The 24,276-nt window shown below is 31.1% G+C and overlaps 2 protein-coding genes across 2 annotated transcripts in view; one reads left to right on the top strand and one right to left on the bottom strand.

Moving 5' to 3' along the window:
* LOC117684318 (scavenger receptor class F member 2-like) overlaps nucleotides 1–24,276 on the top strand; it is a 43,809-nt gene that overhangs the window by 892 nt on the left and 18,641 nt on the right. The window contains exons 3-4 of the mRNA XM_066065255.1: nucleotides 227–469; nucleotides 601–738. Of these exons, the coding sequence (XP_065921327.1) occupies nucleotides 229–469; nucleotides 601–738 (379 nt within the window). The 5' untranslated portion in view covers nucleotides 227–228. The remainder of the gene's footprint in view (nucleotides 1–226; nucleotides 470–600; nucleotides 739–24,276) is intronic.
* Nucleotides 12,297–17,272, bottom strand: LOC136270311 (myb/SANT-like DNA-binding domain-containing protein 4). The gene is made up of 3 exons (XM_066067656.1): nucleotides 16,843–17,272; nucleotides 16,194–16,363; nucleotides 12,297–12,375 (listed from the first exon to the last, which is right to left on the bottom strand). The coding sequence occupies exons 1-3, from the start codon at nucleotides 17,146–17,148 to the stop codon at nucleotides 12,297–12,299; spliced, it is 555 nt and encodes a 184-aa protein (XP_065923728.1). The 5' UTR covers nucleotides 17,149–17,272.

Raw genomic sequence — 24,276 nt, 5'->3', positions numbered from 1 at the left:
ATCGATATAATGTTTTATTCTTATTAAATTTGGAAACACAAATGTACCTATATGATGTCCTTTTAATGATTACTATTTTTATCAGCTACATTAAAAATCTTAACAGGAAAATTAGATTAAAACAACCGAAAATCCTGAATTAACCAGTGTTAAAAATCATTTCATGTAGATGATTTAAACTAAATTCGTTCCCTTCACTTCGTTTAATTTATGAATCATTTGACAGCCATGAGACAAAGGGGTCGTTTTGCTGGGTTTTCCCTGTATGTGTCCAACACAACTGATCAACATAGGGGGTACATGTGTTACAAGGACGGACCAGAGCTACCTCCCCTGGATTTCAACATAACCTGTATAACACATGGACGTTTCGTTATCTTTTACAATGAAAAACTACCTGGAACAATCTATCCTATGGGTTATGAAACATCCGTAGTTTTTACAGAGCTGTGTGAAGTAACAGTTACAGGTATACCTATCTTTTTCCTTTTTTCCAATTGTTTTGCAGACACTTTGAATAAGGTTTTAGTAATCTAAATTCATTTTATTAAATTTCTACATTATGATATAATCAGTACTTATACATGTCTATGTAAAAAGGTTGTTCCTCTTCTGGGGTTTTTGGAGTTAACTGTGATAAACTCTGTCCAGAGAATTGCCAAGAATGGAGATGTAACATCATCAATGGAACCTGTTTAGGTTGTACACTTGGGTGGTTAGGAGCACAATGTGACGAAGGTAATTAATATAAAATCCTTCTTAAAAAACTAGAATTTAAGCTCTGCATAATGTGTTATTTTGTGTATTTAAGCTCTGCATAATGTGTTATTTGGTATATTTTACCTTTTTTTTTACAAAGCATGTCCTGTCGGATATTATGGTCTACAGGGTGAATCAAAATGTGTTGGACATTGTAAAGACAGCGTTGGTTGTAATCACACCAATGGTTTGTGTGACAACGGATGTGATGATGGTTGGACTGGATCAAACTGTATCGATGGTTTAATTATTATAAATGAATATAATTATTAAAATAAGCAAATATTTTCAGTTATTAAGAGACGTTTAATCTTTGATAATTCTTTTCACTCCATTTGCTGATACGTTTTACTTTAGTCGATGAAAAATAATAAGAACATGATTACAGAATGCCCTTTAGGAAGTTATGGACCAGACTGTGTCTATAACTGCAGTAAGGCGTGTTTACGTGACGTTGCATGTAACAGAACGACCGGAAAGTGTGACACTGGCTGCAATGTTGGGTACACTGGAGAATTGTGTGAAACAGGTACATGTATGATAAAATTAAATATAGACTTTAACATGCGTTTATCGTTGCTGACTTTTTTCAGTTTTAAAGAAATATGTGTGAAACACAATTTTAAAACAGCCATCTTTGCTAGCCAAGTTTTTTCGGTCCACTCCGCTCCCCACAACCTCTTAGCAGATTTTAGCACTGTTTAGCACCGCATTTTACGCGATAAAAACTGTGGCTCGCAGGTGCGACACCTAGCGAATGAACAAAAACTACTGGGTTCAACCAATTGCGCGACAGCTTTCATAATCCACTTGATAAATTACTTAAAAAAGACAAACAACATGGCGTCTATCAATGTAAAAATATCGGAGATAGATAACTTTTTTTCAGATCCAACTAACAAAAAATCAAATTTATTGGATAAAAGGCTTAGCGGTTGGACAGCACGTTTTTCTAGAACACGAATGGGAAATGGTTATTTTTTAATTAATGAAAGTTATCAAATGATCTTTGGCGAATTCAGTGTATGTGTGATAATATCCCCACTTCTCAGCATCTTGAAAGAGCAAGTAAATAGACTTTCAAGTCTAGGTTTGAGAGCAACATATACTGAAAATAAAGATTGCTGTAAAGATGAAGTTACGAGGGGATATTATCAGTTTCTCTTTGGGAATCCTAAAGTGCTGGTTGGAAACGACAAATGGAGAAGAATATTTCGACATCCAGAATTTTCTCAACGACACAAGTTGACAGTAATGAGGCCCTCACAGTTGATCAATGGTAGTGTATACATAAATTAGGACAGTGTTTACTTAACAGTACACATAAAAAAAATTTCATAATAATACTATGAAGAATATCCTTATAGGAATATTCATGCCTAGCATTTCGTGATTAAGAGTACTAAATACAGTTTCAATCATATTTGGCCCTGTTTTTAAGTGATTTTTAAAAATATTACAAAAAACTGAAATGTAACATTTATTTACACAAGAATACCCACAGATTAAGAATCTATAAATAGTTACCTGATTAGATTTTCACAATAGTAATTGTGATGCCATAAACAGTGCATTTTTGTATTTCTTTTGAAACTCAGCAGACGAAACCAATTTTTCAAGGGTTATTTGAATAGAAAACTATGTCCGCAACCGTCGCCGCCGATGAAACTCACATTATAACTTTATCAGATGATATCACATTAATTGTATTAATTTTGTTCTATGCGACGGTTGCGTACACATTTCCTCAAAAAACTATGAGAAAATGTGCTATTTTTCATTACTTTTGATTACATCAAAGAAATATAACAAAATGTTGAAGTCATTATTGAAAACAGAATAAAGTTATATAACTTGGTACTTTATTTACATATGTATTCAAGATATTGTATTCATATTTTCATGAGATTTAACCATCTTTTGAATTTTAGGGCAAATATTAAAAGAAACTGTATCCTCTTTTTTTTATTGATTTTTGAAATAAAAATAACTTACACCTGTCAATTACATCTTGATAAGTAAAAGCATTGAACCATTAGTTCATGAAAACTCTAACGATGTGTACACTCAAATTGTGTAAACTGATAAATAAACTATTAGTGAAGTAATTTAGTCTACAAAGACTGACTGTAATTGCTCTCATGCATTTTATAGTCGTGAAAAAAGGATTCTGATGATGCCTTTAGGGATTATTTCTCAAGATCGGCGAATTGAGATCTCTTAGTTTGAAAATTCCTTTACTTTCTCTAACAGCAACCTCGAGTCCGTCAAATAGAAAACAAGTTCTAAAAAGTTTATGTTTCCATGATAATCACATTGTAATACTTGACAGTCCTGACAGACAAACATATAGATTAATGTTACATGTGTAAAAATTAATTCTGACATTAGTGACATATTTTCATGGGTTGTATATGAACTCAACTCATTGAAAAAACTGTGATATTTTGCAAAAGCATTAAAGACTGTTTAGTTCTCTATACCATGTTCAGATGGAAATACGATGCTTCTTTAGTACAAATGCTCCACAGCAAAACCGCAGAGCACATCATGAAAAAAAAGTTTGTGAGTTACTCAAAACATGTTTTCAAACCTCAATACATCGTAAATTACGAGTTAAATGTCGGCCATTTTTTGGCATAGCACCATGGGTGCTTAGAGAGAGCATTATGGGACGGTAAACAAAAAATTTTGTTTGAAGAATCTGTGGGTTTAGCTCGTTTTTTTCCCCGCTCGTTCTTTTTCCCACGTATACTGGTTCTTAGAGCTCGCTTCGCTCGCCGGCGCGCGCTCGCTATTATGTCCGTTAGCTTCATTTGTGTGATCGTAGTTCTCTAGCCTCGCCTACTATAAAAGTAAAATTAGGTTACATGTGTATTCGGAAAACAACAAAACATGCTATTTGATGCATGTTGTAGTTTCGGCATAACATTAACTTATTTCACATTATTGATAGTTCATATCACATGCCAATCATTTCTTTAAAAGGAATACTTTGTTTCTGTACTGTTTACCGACAACTTTACAATTACAGCACCTTTGAACTTATGTGTGCATATGGCACGGAATCCCGATCCCGATTCAGATAAATGTGTGGTAGCCTGGTTCCCTGGGCCACCCATTACGCTCAGGAAACAGGCTAGCTCATGCGCAGGCTGAATTTTCCCCATAGCATCCGGTTTAACCTCGTTTATATATTTTCTGCGTGGACCTCAGGGTCAACGCAATTAAATGGTATTGAAAGATTACGTAAAAATCTATTTGAAACGCACACGGTAGGATCCGCCTGGTTGCCTACTCGATCAAATCATTCATCAAAGTTTAAGGGGCATGGTCACGATTTTGGTCAAAAATATTTTTTTCGATTTTAATGTTTACAAAGCTTCAGCTAGGTATTTTTATTAGGCAACCAAAATTTGAGTGCCATTTGATGAGTTATAAGCGAGTTACAGAGCTTACAATTCTGCGCTATGTAAACAAAGCGTTTGTTTACATTTTGAATGTTGAAGTGAAAATTCCAGTTATAGACCTAAAATAAATGTGTTAATCGTTAGGAACTGTTTATTTATGCTTAAAATGAATAATAAGATAGACAAACCAGCTTTAAAAAGATTTTTTACTGGTATATTGAACCTATGTAGACAAAAACAGGGCACGGGCCTTGTTTACATAACGAAGAATTGTGAGCCCTGTATCTTGCTTAAAACTCAACGACTGGCACCCAAATTTCATTTGATCATTAGAAATGCATTTCTAAAGCATTGCAAATGATAAAAACAGAAAAATAAAATTTGACCAAAATCGTGACCATGCCCCTTTAAACTTAACGTCGCATGCTCAGTCTACATTATGACGTCATATTTTAGACGTAAATATTCAAGTTTTGTCTTCGGAAATAGCCGAAGAGAGTTAAGTGGTTCCGGATTTTTTTATTTCTTCTTTCATTGTTCATCAATTTAATTCATATGAATGCCACTGTAATAAAATTGAATACTTTATTCAGTATCTAAAAGATCAGTTATTTGACGTTAATGTTTTTATTTTCCATCTGAGAATTTGATAGGACATACAAAGCACTAGTCGTGTTTCTTGATTGAAGCACTATTGAAACTTATCTGTTTTCTTTTTTAATTTCTTTTAATTCAAATTACCTTTCATTTAAACACTGGAACTTCTTAAATCGAGTTTAGGGGCAATCAACATCGATAAGTACCAGTCAATCCATGATCGAACTAACTTTTTAAAAACAAAATGGCTGCCAATATGGCGGCGCCCAGGGCTGGAAGAAATTTTTTTGGCCTTAGTCCCCCTAATTCAACTTTCATTTTTCACTGAATTCCTTATATATACGTGTTACCATTAATCCTCGCTTCGCAAGGTGGGCTTCGCCCGCCTCTCGCTGCGCTCAGTATTATTCATGGATTTAATAGTTTGCTATTTTACATTTCAAACACCATGCTAGTCCGTTTTTAATTTAAATCAAATTTAATACTATCTGTTTAATTATCTATGGCCACTCAGTAAGGTAGTTAATGTGATAAATTATGATAACAAGTTCTATACTTCTATAACTTTACTCACACTTGATTGATGAATACACTGGAATGAAAAATGTAGTCACGTGCCATGTAAAAGAGCTATAAAAATAGATGTTTCACTATTGACAGGCAAATCACTCTAATTTACTATGGCCCAACCATTATTTTCATCTTTATTCAAAAATATCAAATGGCTACAAACCAGGATAATTTTCCGCTGTAATATTTTCTTAGGAATAGCGATAATTCATTTATCCCAGCAACAGATATGTGTCAGAACTATGGAAACTGTTTTAAAAATGCCGTTTTCATTTACTCGTGTCTGAAAAACTATCAAATTGATGTAGATTTCACATTATTTATTGTATAAAGAGGGGGCCCCCAGAGAGTAGGTATATACAGAATATCATTCATTAATTATTTGTACAAGTATTTAACATACTCAAATTCATATAGAATTTCTAATGATCAACCAAAATTTCAGCGTCAATCGTAGAATTATAAGCAAGGTACAGAGCTCACAGTTCTGCGAGGTTTAAGTCATATTTTGTTCACATCAGTTTATTACATTCAGCATAAGATTTTTAACTTGGTATTTCCTATTCAGCATTTCAAATGGAAAAAAAAATGCCTAAGATTTTCAATTCTTTTATTCACTCAAGACCAGTTCACTGGTATTTGAGGTTCAAAATCAGTACAATGTATATACAAATGTACACAAACACAGTCAAGGATCACACATACAGTAGGAGTAATAATGACGAAAAAAGGTTAAGTTTACCAAAAGGTTGTTAAAGTTGGTTTCTGGAAGAACAGACTTTGACAATTTTCTCAATAAATATTGACAAGTTTTTTTAGTTTTTTTATCTTTAGTTTTTAAGATTTGTATACAAACATAGAATTGTCAGCAGATCTCTGTGTCTTGCTTATAATTTGAAGCTTAACACTCAAATATGGTTAGTAAATAGAAATTGTAAACAATTTAACACAAGAAACATGCACTATAACAAATAAAAAACGCAATTTATTTTTTCGAAATTAATCATATACATGTACCTACATATTTCCGTCAGCGATATTAAACTCTATTTAAACTGAATAAACTCGAAAAAATGCCGAACATCTCAACAAAACGTATTGCATTAATCTACAATTACGCAAAAGATCATACCAAGAGAATGAATTGTATTTTAGGACTTTTTTAATACATCAGATTTTGCTTAATTTGCGCAGGTAAACAGTTAACTGTTTGATTAACCGAAGTCTCTGTTTGATTTGATTCGTAAAAATCACGAAATACAGACGATAGTTCCCAGGTTATAAGGCATAAATAATTAAAACGAAACGAAAATCAGAACAAGCTAACACCACCGTCATATGTGAAAACCGTCAACGCATTGAAATATTTAGCCTCAATTTACTTCACAAAATCGGCACCAATGTATTTTGCATGTTTCAAAGATTCCCTTTGTACGCAAACTGTTGGACAACAAGCAAATACATCATTGTCAGATCGACCCGTTTATCGTATAATGTCATGGCTGCTTTAAACAAAGAACCTCGTTTTAGAAGTATGGAATACGAGTCTTAGTAAAATGGGTAAGCAAACCCGGGCTGTGGAAAAATAAAAGCCGGGGCAGATCGGCAATCGTCAATTCCAAATACGCATTACTTAACAGCAATATTTACAGCGAGTACAAATATACTTGTCCGTCAAATATCCTGAAATTTTAATGATATTGGCAGATTAATAACTGCCAATCTTTTGTTTTGGCCAGGCCCAGTCTTGCCTACCCATTTTACCAAGTCTCATGGATGCAGAACCCGAAGCTATAAACTGATTGAAACACGCCTTTCCTTTATAATTATTTTCGTAATAACTCAGATTTGAAACAGAATTAGCCCATAATATTTGCAATTTATATTTTCTTTTCCATAAGGATTATTTATGGTAACTTACATTGAATTGGACTCAGTAGTTCTTGAGAAGAAGATTTTTAAAAATGCACCCCCCCCCCTTTTTCTACAGTTTCGATGTTTTCTCTGCTTTGAATAAAGATCGGTCTTTCATTTTTGCAATTTAAATTTGCCTTTCCATAAGAATGCTTTGTGCTAAATGTGGTTGAAATTGGCAAAGCAGTTTTAGAGAAGAAGCTTAAAATGTAAAAAGTTTACAGACGGACAGACAGACGGACGGACAGACGGACGACGGACAAAAGGTGATCAGAATAGCTCACTTGAGCTTTCAGCTCAGGTGAGCTAAAAACAATGTTGAAAAACAATGTTTAAAAAAGTGTTAGTAACGTATGTTTAATTGGTGACAGATTGTGAAATGGGGACGTTTGGAAAAGGATGCAGCTATCGGTGCAGTGGACACTGCCTAGATAACGTTCCTTGCAATCCAACAACTGGGCACTGTGACAGTGGATGCGCTTCCGGATATGTTTAGCCATTTTGCAACAAAAGTATGAATGTAACCACTGACCAGTTTATTTCATCATTAACCAAGAGTAACAAAATAATACTAACCGTCTTAGGGAAATGCAACCTAAATTTGTAGATTGTATACCGATATTCAATCGATTAGGGATTGTTTGAACTCTTGGTTAAAATATTTGAATGACGGCAGAAAACAATAAAACAATTTGATGGTTTGAAAATGATAAAACACGAATAGCTTTCTTAATTTCATATTTCAATGAATCGTTTTAAGCTCATATCTAAAATATAATTTATTCCGAATTTCTTCAATCAATTTTCAAAATTCTACCCATTTTTGATCGAGTTTTACAAAAAACAAACTAATAGGAGGTCCAAACCATTGATTGCTTAAAACTATTTTTATTGCCTCTCTTCTGATGACAATAACACTATATAAGGTCAATGACCAAATTTTCGAGATATTCTACTGTGGGTTCATTAATATTCAAGGGTATCAATTTTCGTGGATAAAGTGAAAATCACAGTTTCAAGGATATGTAAATTCGTGGCCAATGACCCCATCAATACAAAATGTTAATAGAAATTGCATTTCAATGAACATTTAATTTCAAAAATTGGATCAACTTAAAAACAAAATCCATGACAATTGGTATTTAATGAATATTGATGACACCACAGTATATGGAATTAATTTGATGTATTTTAAAGAGTTTTTCTATTGCGTGCCAGCCAGTGATATAAAAATTATACATGCGATAATGCAACAATAAAATATGTAAAATGATATGAAAACACAAGCAGAAACTGAACTTTTGCAATTACATTGCTACAGAAAGTTATCAAAAGAAACTAATAAAATGAAAAAATGGTCCCAATTTCCTTTGCTTCAATGTTCATTTACCTTTGTCGTAGCATATCTTCCTCAAATATACAAAACATGGATATCAATATCGATATTTGTTGATAATATTATTATTATTTTAACTTTTGACTCCAGATATTGAACTTCGTAAGAATATTTTTTTTGAATCTCAAACCCTGAGTAAACGTAATCCTTAATGACAGGTTGTGAAATGGGAACGTTTGGTAAAGGTTGTAGCAATAAATGCAGTGGACACTGCCTAGATAACGTTCCTTGCAATCCAACAACTGGGCACTGTGATGGTGGATGTGCTTCAGGATATGTACAGACATTTTGCAACACAAGTATGAATGTAACCACTTTATTTAATTATTGGCATAGAGTAACAAATTATTAAAAATCGTCTTAGGGAAATGCAACTTAAATTTGTAGATTGTATGCCGATGCAAATTAAAACGTATTCATTCGATTAGTGATTATTTAAACTTTTGGTTAAAATTTCAATGAGTAAAATATGCTCTAAATACAAAAGATATTTTTAAAATGAGATAACATTTACATAAAACCAAATGTATTTTAGTCATGTTTGGGAAAATGCAATAAAAACACTTGTAGCAGAACAGATGAATTTCATATTAATTTATCGATTCATTAAAATAAGATAAATTTGACAGCACGATAATAACACTATAAAGACAATAACACTGATAGATAAATATGATAATTGACACAAACAACTTAATGACGACAGAATAAGGGCATTGACAGTAATATGATACGTTTCAATTTTGTAAAATTGGTTAGGTTTAAAACAACTGATAAAATAATGATTTTTTTATTAATTTTATTATGTTTACATAGATTTATAAAAAAATCTAATTCTACTGATTCAAAAAACATTTTCAGCTGTTGACTTTTGAATTTAAAAAAAACATTTATAACAAATTTTTTAAATTGTCTAAATAGAATGTAGTTGAAAATATTACTTTAATGTTAACACTTTGAAAAATGCACTGTATGATGAGAGCAGTTTAGCTAACTAGTAATAAAAATTTAGAATAAGGTTTTTAGCAATACTTTAAAAACACTACAATCAAATATCTATAACAAACAAAGGATGAATAAAAAAAAGATGATCGATTACATGTTTAATAGCATGTGATGACAGTAAATATGGACAGAAGTTCATGCAGAATTGTTTAGTTAAATGTCAAGATGAGTTATATAACAACGTCGATGGATCTTGTATTTGCACAATTGAAAACCGAGGTTTTATTGACTGTAGTAAAAGTGAGTCACTTTTCGAATCTTAAAAAAACATTGATGATGCATTGGACGCGACATATATTAAAAAAATTCAAAATGTTTGGCTCAAATTTTAGCTATGGCCCTTTTAAGTAAAAACAAACAAACAGTTGAACATAATTGTTTTCCTTGAATCTTAAATCGCTGAGAAAACTCTGTATGTTTCAACTATGATTTTCATATGAATGCTCTGATCTGAGGCTGAATAAAAGATTTTTAAAAAATTGCGACAGCAAGCTCTTAATTAAAATTCCTAAACACCTTTCTTAGCATAAAAGGACCAACTTTTAAAAATAAGTTCTCATTGATCATTTATAAATAAACCAACCAATTTGCCAAGCGGACATTTGAAACAAGAGGTTTTTCAACTGTTGATTGCATTTTGCAAATGAAATTAAGTAGCTCATGATCGAATTTAAGCACTTAACTGTCCATTTATAGTTCTGTGTATTTAAAAAGTTAGACAAACAAATTTCTATGTAATTTGATAATTAAAAAACAAATGTCAGGCGTTTTATTTTCTTTCTCTTTATTTTTTATTTTTTTTTGGGGGGGGGGGGGGGGAGGTGTATGGTTTTTTTGTCTTGTTTATCATAATTATTTCTTGATAGAGGGTCTTTACTACTAATTCCAAAAGTCTACAGAGGTATTGTATTTTGTTTTTACAGCTGATTTAAAGATCACTGCATTCGGTTAGGGTTGTAATGACCCATCTTACATCGCTGCATTATCAGTTATAGTTTTCGTCAGCTTTGTATTAAGCAGTGTATGCATATTATTCATGTGGTAAGATTTCTATTGCGAATTGTTTCTTTTAAAAATGTTTCCAAAGCAAAAATATGACGACTAATCAAAATAATATTTCATAATTTATATCACTCTACTACTAACTTAAATCACGTAGTGAAAAAACCGAGTTTGTCGAAAATATTTTTGAAATGAAGCTGACATGTTTACAAAATATTATAGATAAAAAGTTTGAGTGGTCGAATTGTTTTTATTTCAGGAAATATTACAGACTAGTAAAGAAGGTCCGTTCTTTGCAATATACCTCTATAATAAGGCCATCGACGCAAGACAACAATGCAAACATGTGTCAGCAATACGAAGAACTACGTATATCAGACAGTAGATACCACAACATCGAATTAAGGAACTAAAACTAATAGTACTAATAACAATGCCGGACCTTTAAGAAAATTATAATTATTTGATTTAGATGAAATCATTTTTTAATCATATTGCGTTTGTATTTTTAGTGCTCAAATCAAAGAATCGAAAGAAAGATTCCGATTATATTCAAATAATAGTATATTTTTTTAGAGAAGTATTGCAGTGATAATATGAATGATAGTATATGTTTGTCTAAAAAATGAAATTGTATTTGTAAGATTGTGAGTTTTGAACTTTTTGACATTTTTTTTTAACTTTTTGAACAATATGATAAGTAAATGTCATACAAGGATGTCTTCTGCAAATGATAGTTGCACTCTGTCTACAACACCATTTTTAATCATAATTAAACATTAGTTGGTGCACATGCAATTTGAGAAAGTCGACCAGTATTTATATAGGGCGTTAGGGTGAGAATAAAATGTCGTTACTATAACATCCTGAATTAAAAACGTTTTCTGGACTGTCACTTGATATAAACACTGAGGGACGTGTTTCTCAGGGCTCCTAACGTTTTGACAATTTTTGGATATTAACGCCAGTGATAAACTGCTTTTTTTGAGTGGAAGACTTTGCATATAGATAAGTGTATATACTTTTCTCTTGGATGTGTAAAATATTTCGTTTTAATTTTCATATCTTGTGTACATATTTTGAACTGGGTGAGTCAGTCACGCATACTTGAACATACGATGGCCACAGGTACTACAGGTAACACAGGTAGTGTGAGGAAAAATCGACCATAAAATTGAAACCACTTTACCTGAAAAACTCAGATATTCAAACATCTGAAGGCAAGAAAATATTAGATTATGATCTTAATTATAGATCCATTTATGCGTCTTATTGGTGATGACCTACATTGTCTACATTTTGATCGCAATCTGTGGCGCATTTATTTACAAAAATTAGAAAGCCGAAACAAACTGTTAACAAGGCATAAAAATCAACGACGTTTCTGCTTCTTTTTACGACACAAATCCGTATTCTTCGGGAGCAACTTCAGTGTCTCTAAAAATACACATAATGTGGTCTACCATTATCAGTTGACGAATCTGCCGTTCATGAAATGTTAAATAAACTGAAAGTCAAACTTACATGCAAAATACTGTACGAAAAGATTCGTCACCCAGTTACAAATAAAATAACAAGCATTCTCAATGGTACACGTTTCATGTATATTGAGCCTCTCCAAGCTGGAGAAAGTCTACTAAAATTCAATTCATGTGCAGGTCTTCGTTGTAAAATATTGCACTCTGGACAGCCGAAGAAGAGCCACATACTTCGAAGCACAAACTGTTGGAAAACAGGTCATACAAAATCATCAATACGTAAGAACTATTCTTGCTGCAAAGTATGTCAAAAGCCTGGTCATATACCGGGGCAGAAAAAATGTCCACACTATGAAGTCCAGAAGCACATCGCTCCATTCAGCGGATCACAAGACGTTCTAATTTTTACCCGTGCGAATTGCATATCTACGGCGTCAAACATAAATCCGCCGAACATGCGTTTCAATTTACCAAAGCGATTTTCTGGTTGTAGTGATTAAGATGTTGCGAGTAAAATAACAGCTCTTTCAGCTATGCGACTCGGGAAAAAATTAAAACGAACGAGCAATGGAACGCCACTAAGGAGACAGTGATGGAAAAAATTATTGAAAATAAAAGCATGCAAGTAAAACTGTTTCAAGAAAAAATACGATCGGATTAACAATTCACCTAGTTCGTGGAAACCACCAACAACGACGAATTCGGCTCCGGTCTGGATAGGACAGGGACCATCAACACAAAACAAGATAAATGGCCCGGTAAGAACACTTTGGGAACGATAATTAAAAAAGTGGCGAAAAAAGTTCGCAAGCGAAAATTAAGTGATAACGCACAAAAAGAAACCAAAAAAAACAAACAAACAAACAAAACTGGGAACAAGCAAAACAACGAAATATCGGTGACATGTTGAAAACTTTGCATGCGGCATCAGACAGTGATGCATCCGGTTGCAATCCCGACTCCGAGAGTTCGGAATCGGAAGGTGAGACCTAGGTTAGTTATTCTGTATATCTAACGATATACAAACATTATTGTTGTATGTACTGTAGTTTAGTTAGGAAAAAATAGTTGAAAAACGAATGAACTTAAGAAAACATATGTCAATGTATCGGTTATTATTATTATTTGTATTTTTTTTAATATTTTGAATTATGGTATCTATATATGAATGTATATAACATAAAGTATTACAAAACCCTTGAGAAATGAATGAATTAAATATACTGACAGTCAATGTAAGAGGATTAAATTCTAGTGGAAAAAGATATAAGATTTACTCATGCTTAAAAGAAAAAAATATATGTAGCTTTTCATCAAGAAACTCATTTTATTTAAAAGTTTGAAAATAAATATAATTTTTTATTGTGATGAAAAATCTGTGCATGTATTTTCAAATTCTCAGTTTAGTAGAGGGATCACTATATTTTTTCGTAAAGAACCAAATTTGGAAAGTCAAAATACCCACCGTTCGGAAGATGGTAGAAAACTTTTAGTAAACGTAAAAATAGATAATAAGAACTTCACGTTCGTAAATATATATGCATTAAATGATGATTCAAAACGTACAGATTTGTTGATAGGATGAAAAGACTTATCGCACTACATTCTTTATAAGAAAGCGATAAATATATATGTGGCTATTTTAATTGTTCTTTTGAAAAAACAAATAAATTGCACAAAAGGTTACCAGAAATTACTAATTATTTAGTTTTGGTAAATATTTGGAAACACAAAACTTCTAATAGAGAGGGATATACTTGGTGTCGGAAAACAATCAAAAAGCAGAATTGATTTCATATTTACCAGTTAATTAGCCTCTGAATTAGTGGAAAATATACAAGTTAAACGCATTCCAGGTACTCATAGTAAAGGTAATAGAATGAGCGATCACCGTTTCTTGAAAATAAATGTAAAAATTGATAAATTTAAATGAGGCCCAGGCTATTGGAAGCTAAATACATCACACCTTGAAAACAATGAGTAAAGAGAAGGAATAAAAGATATATTTAAAGATCTAAACAATTAACTCGATGCTTTTTCTAAACTTTTCAATACAAAGTACGCGACTTCTCAATAAACTTTGCAAAAAATTATAAAATCAAAAATACAGAATTTGGAAAAGAAAATCGATGAAATAGAAACTCTACCAAGTGAAAAGATTAATATGAAAGAAAAACGTGATCTTGAATCAGAACATAATAAACTACAAAACGAAATTGCAAAAGGCGCGCAAACAAGATAGACAAATGAAGGTGAAAAAAATACAAGCTATTTCCCAGGACCAGAAAAGAAAAATCAAACTAACAATACCATTTAAGAATTAAGAGTTATTAATATCAAAATAATTAATACAAACTAAGAAATTATTAAAGAAATATGCAATTTTTACGAGAATCTTTACACAACGAAATCTATCGATTGCAATAAAATCTCTAATTTTCTTCATGGCATTACAAAGAAGCTGTTTTTGATATGAAAAACAACAAATCCCCTGGTTTAGACGGACTCCCCTGTGAATTTTATTAATGTTTTCGGAGTATATTTCACCAATATGTTTTGATTTACTTTTAAGCGTATATGAAAAAAGTTATACTGAACAATTAGCATCGACCACAGTTGTACTAGTATTTAAAAGTGGCGACAGAAAAAGTCTAAAAGACTATAGATCTTTAAATTCAACTAATACTGATTACAAAATTATAACATTCATATTTGCTAGACGATTACAAAAGGTTGTTAATAAATTAATCGGAAACAATCAATCAGCTTACATTAAAGGTGGTTATATTGGCGTTAATGCGAAATTAATTATGGACACATATGAATATTGTACAGAAAATAATAATGATGGAATTCTATAATTTCTAGACTTTGAAATAGCTCTTGACTGTTGAGTGGAATTTTGTTTTTAATGTCTTTAAAAAATTTAACTTTGGGGATAATTTTATAAACCGGGTTAAGATATTGTATACAAATCCAGCCTTTAAAGTGAAAATAATGGTTGGATATCCAAGTCATGTAAAATGTCAGGAGGAATAAGACAGGGATGTCCAATTTCAGCAATGCTTTACATTTTTATAGCAGAAATTTTAGCTTTAAAATTAAAATAAAACAATAATACAATAAATGGTTTTCAATTTAAAGATACGCATTAAGAGATAAATATTTGCAATACGCAGACGATATAACTCTTACTTTAAAAAACACCTTTAAAAAAGCATTGACGGTTGAATTTTTTTTCTGCCATGCAGGGGCCCGTTTCATAAAACTATCTTATGACAAATATCTGTCTTAAAACCAAAATTTGTCATAAGTTTTTATCATAGCAGTTTCACAAAAGTGTCTTAACTTATGATAATCTTAAGGTTGTTCAAAATCTTAGGACACCCAGATACCTCTCTTTAGTCAATTTTAAACATGGTGGAGGAACCCTACTTTTTCGGCCCGAGAGAGCTTGTCGAATCGTGATTGCTTTTGTGGTGCTTCATAACATTTGCTTCAATAACAACGTCCCTGTGCCCCGAACCAGAAATAATTATCGGGTTTTTAAACAACCGGACAATGTTATATTCCAAGGAGTAAACAATGACGGTGCTGAAGTTAGAAGATTAATTTAAACTCGATTCTGAGAACTAAGTAATTGCCATCTTTTCTTTGAATAATGTGTTCATTCAAATTTTATTAAAATTTCAAAATTGTTTCTGTTGCTTTATATACTGGTAATGATAAAGTAATAGTTATTTAAAGATATTTCATCATTTTAATGCGAGACATGCATTTGTATACAGGTTTTTAGGAGGCAAAATGGTAAGTAAATTACAATTTTGAACAACTATAGAAAAAATTAAGATTCTATTGTTTCAAAAATATCATTTTATATTTTTAAAGATTTATATTTCAAACATTCAACAATAAATAAAAGAACAATAAACTCGGACACAAAAGTAGTAAAAACAATTCTCTAAATTAAATGCTGCTCCGACCCCGGTTGCACACTGATATCTACACTTGGAATAATGCCCATTTGACATAAGTATAATTTGTGCTTTTCTTTTTTCTAACTTGAGACGTTCTTCAATTTCGAGGCGTTTTCGTTCGACTTGCAGTCTGTCCTCCTCAACACGAAGACGCTGTTTTTGTACGACTAGTCTTTGTTGTTCAGTCTCCACAGGTGTGCATGTAGAATTTTCGTATCCAATTTTGACTCTTTTCCGCTTCTTTCCCACACTTTTCTTCAAAGTCAAAGAAATAAATAATTTAAACGACAGAAAAAAAAACAATTTGATTTCTACCCGGTATATTTTTTTTACTTATTTTCATTACATTTCATTTTACTTATTTCATTGTAAATTCTTTTAAAAACAAATGCCTAAAATATTAATAAAAAAATTCACAATTTAAAAAAAAAATGTATCATTTGTCCTTAAATCCCCCCTCTCTCTCTCTCTCTTTCTCACTGTACTTACTTTTAAAATGATTTTCAAAAGACAAAATTAACATAGATGTTCTTTGATTGTACGAATTTAACACTATTTGACTTACCATTATCTGTACTTTCCACAATTGAAGGGGCATCTGTGGGCTTGTGACTGCTGGCTGATGTCGTGGCCTCGTCCAGCACGTCTACCCCCCCCCCCCCCATCCACGCCTGTAATTGCTGTCGGACCAATGATTCCTTCAATTCTCTCGTCCATGGGGGTTATGGACACACTGGATGGTAGAGATCTCCCCCACCAATTTTTCTTTGTTCTCTTTTATTAAGCGCCAGCTTCTTCTTGCTTTCCCTGGACATGCAAGTCCATTTCTTTTTAACATCCTCCCCAGAATGCATGACGTTAGAACAATTAACTGCATTTACTTGTTTTGTAATATCTTCCCAGGCCTTTCTCTTCATACTGTTGCACACTGTTGTACTTTGCTTGGCAAATAGCAGTTGTTTCCTTTTCTCAACTTCTTCTGTTAAAATAGATAATTCAGAACCTGAAAAATTGGGATTTCTTTTGCTGTTCCGTGCCATTCTTGGAGAGTTCCACGTTGTAAATGCACGAGGTGTTCGCTGGTCAGTTTTTAAATCACAGCGAATACAATCGAAGACTCGATTTTACGGTAGCATGATGGGGCTATATTTTAGGTGTACATAATAAAATGTTATGGCTGCAACAATTATATATGTTGATTTATTTTATTTCAAATTAATAACTGATGCTCATCGTAAATGATATAAATGTAAATGTTATAATTATAAGAGATGAAATTAATGTTTTTGCAATTATATTAATTAATATATATACCTACTATGCATTAGTTGATATAATTCATTTCAGTTGAATTCATGTAGATTTATTTTCTTCACTTGTTTGGTTTTATTGTTCTTATCAAAAGAAAGTACAAAAACATACGGTACATTGTAAAGTATCCAGTCATGTTATCAAATATATATTTATACTACGGATTTCGTAAATAAATTCTTTACTTTACAATTTACTGATTGAATTCTATGCAATCGCTCCTATAATAATTATCTTAAGATTATCTTAAGATAAGTTAAAGTTATGACAGCTTTGTGAAACAGCTATGTCATATCTTATGATAATCATAATTCAAATCTTATGAAAATCTTAAGACATGTCTTATGATAAATCTTATGACTGCTTTGTGAAACGGGCCCCAGGATCAAAACTTAATTTGAATAAATCCCAGTGTATACTCATTGGCAATTTAGAAGATAAACATGAAATTATGGAAGGAGTAAAAGTAACATACAGTGCAGTACGATGCTTAGGAATTCACCTCGGTCATGATAAAAATAAATGTAATGAGTTAAATTGGATAAAAACTTACAATGACATGGAAAAACTCTTTGAGACATGGAGAATAACAAAACTAATTATATATGGCAAATCGTGAGTTGTTAATATTTTAGCTGTGTCAAAATTAATTTACAATGCATATTCTCCCACTTCCTGAAAATGATTTTATTAAGAAAATCAAGAGTCATTTTCAATTTTATTTGGAACAAACATGACAGATTTAAACGAAATACTTTAATAGGAAAAAATAGAAGAAGGCGTGATCGGTGTGATAGACATAGAACTTGAGTTAAAAGCACTGAAAGCATCATTGATTAATAGATTATCGGAGTTATATTTGATTAATGAGGTCATTAATGCTTATTTGAAAAGGGCCAACCTTAATTTGAATTACATATCATCACGACTGAGAGAAATATAGAAGATATAACAGTTATTAACCATCTTCCTAAATTTTATCAAGAAATATTTTGTTGTTTTAATGGTTGTAAAAAACAAAACAACATTCTTAACATGTCACATGTAAAATTTTTACAGCAACCTCTATGGAACAACGAACTGTTTAAGCATAAAGGCAAAACGTTGTATTATTAAGATGGATAAAAAGTGGTATATCATATGTAAAAGATCTTTTCAAGACAGATGGCAAAATGAAAACACCAAATCAATTATTTTATATTTTGTCCAAAAAAACCGAATTGGCTATGTGAAAATTATATTTTACGAAACGTTATAAGACAACAATGTGTAAATTTTGATACGACATGTAGTCAATACACAACAACTAATGTTGAGAAAAGCTATACATGTACATTTCATTTAGGATGGCATACAATAACTGACAAAAAATGTAAATTCCTCTATGAAAATTTGTTGATAATAAGTTCCAAAAACCGTTTATCAGTCCTATTATAAAAACATGTTTAACTTTCAAAACGAAAACTGGAAAAGCATATTAATTAATAAAATTAAAAACATATATGATAAGAAGATATGTGAATTTAATTACAAATTGTTGAATAACATAAGTTGCAATTCATTTTAACATCAATGTAAGTTAATACCAAGCAAATGTTGTAATTATTGTTAAGACACAACAGAGAACGTTGAATATCTTATTTTTGAATGTGAAATATGGTCAACACTGTGTACGATTATGCAATTGGACATTATGTGGAAACATGTAATTATAGGTTTCTATTATGAAAATAACCTCAGGGTACATTTTTTGAATAATATTATATTTTATGTTGCTTGTATAATTTATAAATTCAAGATGTTATGTAGATTTGAAGAAAAAAATGAAATCTCTCAAAGTCTGAATATTTAAAGAATTATTTAATAAGAGATTTGAATTACATTACAATGTACTTTAAATCATCAAAATATTCATAAAAAATTAAAACATTAATAAATAAATTGTGATTACTATTGTATACCCTAGACACCTAGGGTCGGCCTATGTGTATAAGTGCAATACCCAGAGACCAGGTGATGGACTGTATGTATATGTGTTTGTCTTCTGGATTAGCCAGGGTATTATATATATTTACTTAATATATTTCGATCTTTTACTAAGATAGCTTACTTTGTACCAGTTTTACTTTTTATGCACAGCGTGAAGTATGGAAGATTTGATACCATTGTCATCTATTTTGAATTTATACTGAATGAGGTCGAACCATGATGAATCACTCAAGTGGCATGCACTGCTGGGAAAATATGTTTTAATAAAACATTGGCTTATATGATTTCTATCTAACAAATGCAACCTCTATATCTATAATACTATCATATTCTTTATAACACAGCCTATGATAATTTTTACCAACATGCTGAGAAAATGAAACTTTTAGTACTGATTGTAGATATTATTGCACGCTCGCTGTGATAAGGCTTTGATTCGGGATATCTAAAGAAAATTTGCAACAAAAGTATTTTTAGATTGTATGCATTCGTTTATTAGAATATCATTCAATCATTCAATCGAATAATCCTATTTTAATAAATGTCATTTGTAAAATGCAAAACTGTTTAGTTGACTCTAAGGATTGTTATTTAACATCGGTTCTTGTTTTTGCACGAAGGAAAGGAATGTATCTCCTTAGTGCAAAGACAGTAAAAAAAAAGATTAAATACAGGTATTCTGCTCCTGATATATTAAAATTTCAGCGATTGACTATTTCATCTATAAACAGCTTTGCCTGCTTTAATTGATTTGTTTCATTATACGCACAAAAACTTACATAATTTTCTTTTGAAAATATTTTTAGTGAATAGTTTAAAATATTGTGTTAAAAAACATTTAATCTTTAATAAAAATAATAATAATAATAATTTAAAACACATATAAATGTATAGTTAGGTATGAAAACAATGAATTTGAAATTTGTGATATTGTGATGTTGACAAACACAGGTCATTGACGTTAATGGCTACACTATGTATATACAAGCGATTGTCAATCAAACAAACGTTTCAAAAAATTCAAAATGGAAAGCGTTCTGCAATTGGTGAAATAAGTACTAATACCTTTATTTTTTTTTATTGTTTCCCGGGTATCTAAAAATATCTAATATAAAAAAAAATTTTCCTTTCCTTTTTTCTTGTATAGTTGGTGAAAAATGTGATTTATAAGTACATATAATAGTTTTAATTTTTAAATTGTTTTTAAGTGATAAAAAAAATATTCATTTTTTTTTGTCATTGCATTATAGCTTATAATTAATTAATAAGTAAGAAAAACTTAACAGTTGTAATTTAAAAGATAGTTTTATGAATTTGCCCAAAAAAGGAAAATTAGTTATGTGCACTGAACTTTATTCTGCCTAATTTCTACTTCAGGTTATATCATGGGCGGTGAAGTAAAATCGTCTGCAAGTATCGTTCTATCATGTGTTCATTCTGATTTTTACAAATTCTGAAAAATAAAACAAGTAAACATATAAAAGACTCCTTTTTTATGGTCATTTTATGAAACATTTATTGAAATTAATGTTGTTTGGAATCATGATTTTAAAAAAAAAATTTACCTTAAGAGATGCAAGCATACATTAAATACAGTTTGACCTGTCAATTCAAGAATGCACATTTTGTCTCACACGTAAGAATTTTGATCGAAATATTCATTCAGTAATGCAGTTGACCTCGATGAACTGACCTCAATCATAAGAAGATGCTCCATGAACTGACCTCGATCTATTGATATTGCATAATAGTAGCTAGGAAGACGGCTTGATTTATAAACAAGGTTACGTTATAATGCGACCTCAATAGCAAGTTATGATGGCATTCAATGTTTTTTCAGTCGGATTAAATTATTTTAATACAACTCTTTCTTTGTATACGTGTTAATGCTCTTTGAAGAGCCCTACCTAGTATTCTGTAGAAGAAGATACATTAACATTTAATAATTACGTTAAAAATATAAAACTAGACAAGGAGTTTACGAACAGCTTTCGCCAAATTTATTTTAAAATTAAATTTGTTGACGGTTTATAATGATGAGATTATGGTGTACAGATTCAAAATATTCTATATTTTGTAAAAATACAGTATTTTTTAATTATTTTACATTAAACTGATCATGTTGATTGCTTCTAGCTATCTATATATCATTATTGCCGATCATTCCTTTAAAAGGAATACTTGTTTTCATTTACAGCTAATTTACAATCAAATGTACTTGATAACAAAAGCAATATATACCGGGTATTATTTTTATGATAAGATTTTAGTAACTTAGTAAATATTGTAAGCGCAAATGTATGTCTATTTCACAAATATATTAAACTACTGAAATAACCCTGTATTTAGCCGCTACCAGTTTAATTAAATCATTCTGATTAAAAAAATTCTTGTGCATTGTTATCTAAGTTGAATATGTCAACAAGCTTGATAGCTATAACATACAACAACCACATTTCCTGGCAATCATGTATAAAAATAAATAAATAAAAAATAGAATTCTATACTGAATATGAACTTTCCATTTTTTGCATTAAACGTGTGTATCGTAGTCCTTATATTATCTAAAAAATTTGCAGTTGAACAGTTGATTGCTAACAAATGTTACGGTTTGTATTCAGCTGGTGTAGGGTACGTTTTATATCCAGTTTTATACTAGACTAATGTATATGTCAGTGTTTTGCCTCTATAACAAGATCATCTCAATTGTGTATCTAATTTTTGAATGTAAATTCTGTTAATGTACTGTTTTCATCATCATCAGATTAGAAGAGGTCATCATCAACCACATGCAACTCATAGTCTACTTTAGACTATAACATGGTGTTATCGATACTGTGACCGAATACTGTGAATTTTCATTGTTTACCTTATTACTTATATCCTAAATCACTCTCCCAACTTTCTTGATCCCATAGTCCTATAACGAGCCAGTATTTCTAAAGACCTTGAAAAGAAAGTTTGTTTTAGGTTTAAGTAATTTTAAAGTTATATGCATCTATACTACTATATTAAAATAATAGACTCTAGTAGCTTTAATGCCGAGAAATCAGAAGAAAACTGTTACAGTCTTTTGGTTTATATATTTTATACAGCATTGGTACTTGAAGATTATTAATTTGTTTTTATTTATCATAATCAAGCTTCGCTAATTAATAATCAACGAAATTTCCTTTAAAAACTCCGGAAATCTTCTGGATTTTTTTTGGATTTTACAATCTTGCGCATGCGCATTACATTCACGCTAAACCACGGAAGACCCTTAAGTTTATGTTTCCACAAAATCACATTTGCGTGATAATATTAAAAAAGATATTACAAATACGTGTAAATTTTCTTTGAAAATTTGTCATATATTCTGTTCATCAAAGGAAATACGGGAGATAAATATAACTATGTGCATTTAATATGAAAAATCCCAAGAGTTCCGAATATCAACACGGTGTGTAAATTCGAAGTGAGTAAAAACGTCGGTGAAAAGGTGTAGAATTCTTCATTTATATGAATTAAATTTTTAGATGAGAGGTATTTACAGCTTTAAAATGGTTTGTTATGAATAATTTGACTGTTATTTTCAATGCAGCTGCATTAATTTTTGTCCAAAGTTGTTTCAGAGCGTCTTTTAATTTTTTGCAACATTACGGGTATATGGAATGCATTTTGACTGTCGCGAAGGCCTGTCTCGAATCATAGTTAGATTATTCTAACTAAGCAGAGTGTAGTGAAATTAATAGCATTATTGTAGGCTTAAAGCTTGGTGTTATATATATGTCAACAATACGGTGTGTCGATGTATCTGTTTCGTAAATGTCCGATATCATTCAACCCATGTTTGCACGGGTCAAAGTCTAGTATATATTAAAGTAATGGTTAAACTTCAATCGAGTCTAAAACATAACGCGAGAAGATTTTATTAATTGATCTTTAAATCATTTCATATTCACTAGTTCAACGACCTATGGGCGTTTCTCATTAGTCGATTTCGATTATCATTTCTTTTATACCTGCATGAACAAAATTATAGCCGGATTTACTTTTCCCTACATATCTGATTTATGAATTTTTTTAATATATACAACGTGAATTTCCCCAAAAAATGCTGTCAACAAAGTATAAAATTATTGTTACGATTCCTGGGTGGAGACTATATCATCATTTGTTTTAATTATGTGTGTGTTGTTGTGACTTACTTGTTTTATTTACATGGATATATAAATCCTTTTATTCCATTGGAATACAGACTTGTTTACTTTCGTTCGGACTAACCGCCATGCTTGCGGTATATTACGGACTTTCAGCCCGATATTTAAAACTATTTAAACTCTTTATAACAAAATAATGACAATCGAAATGAACGATAATAATTGATGTTATTTAACTTTATTAATGGTAATTTTGTATTATAATGTAAAATATTAAATGTCATGTATTTGATGTCGGTACAACGTTATCATATAATTATTATGAGATAAAATGCGCCAAGTTAGTTGACGCTTATGACGTTGATCGACGTTGTCAACGTCTCAGCATCAACATAACAAGTTAGGGCATAAAAAAGACGGTGTTTGGAAAGCAAAGTTCAGTTGACGGTGAAGAGCAACTCGCTTGACAGTGGTATGTATTGACATTACCAAGTCTTTTAGCTATTACGGTAAAGTAATATAACTTTTGTATTAGGGCGTCCTGGATTGGTTCGTCGCTATACTTATAGGAGATAATAACGTTGTACCAACCGTACTGTATAATAGTAATAATTATACGTGTTTTTATATGGAACCATTCGTTCGTTGCAATAAATGGTAAAAACTTTATACGGAGTATTTATATTAGTTTCGGCAAGTTGAATATAATAAGTGAACCAACGATTT

This window comes from Magallana gigas, chromosome 7, assembly GCF_963853765.1.
Source record: "Magallana gigas chromosome 7, xbMagGiga1.1, whole genome shotgun sequence".
Taxonomy (NCBI): domain Eukaryota; kingdom Metazoa; phylum Mollusca; class Bivalvia; order Ostreida; family Ostreidae; genus Magallana; species Magallana gigas.
The sequence above is the reverse complement of the archived record's forward strand: the minus strand, read 5'-3'. Positions and strand labels throughout refer to the sequence as shown.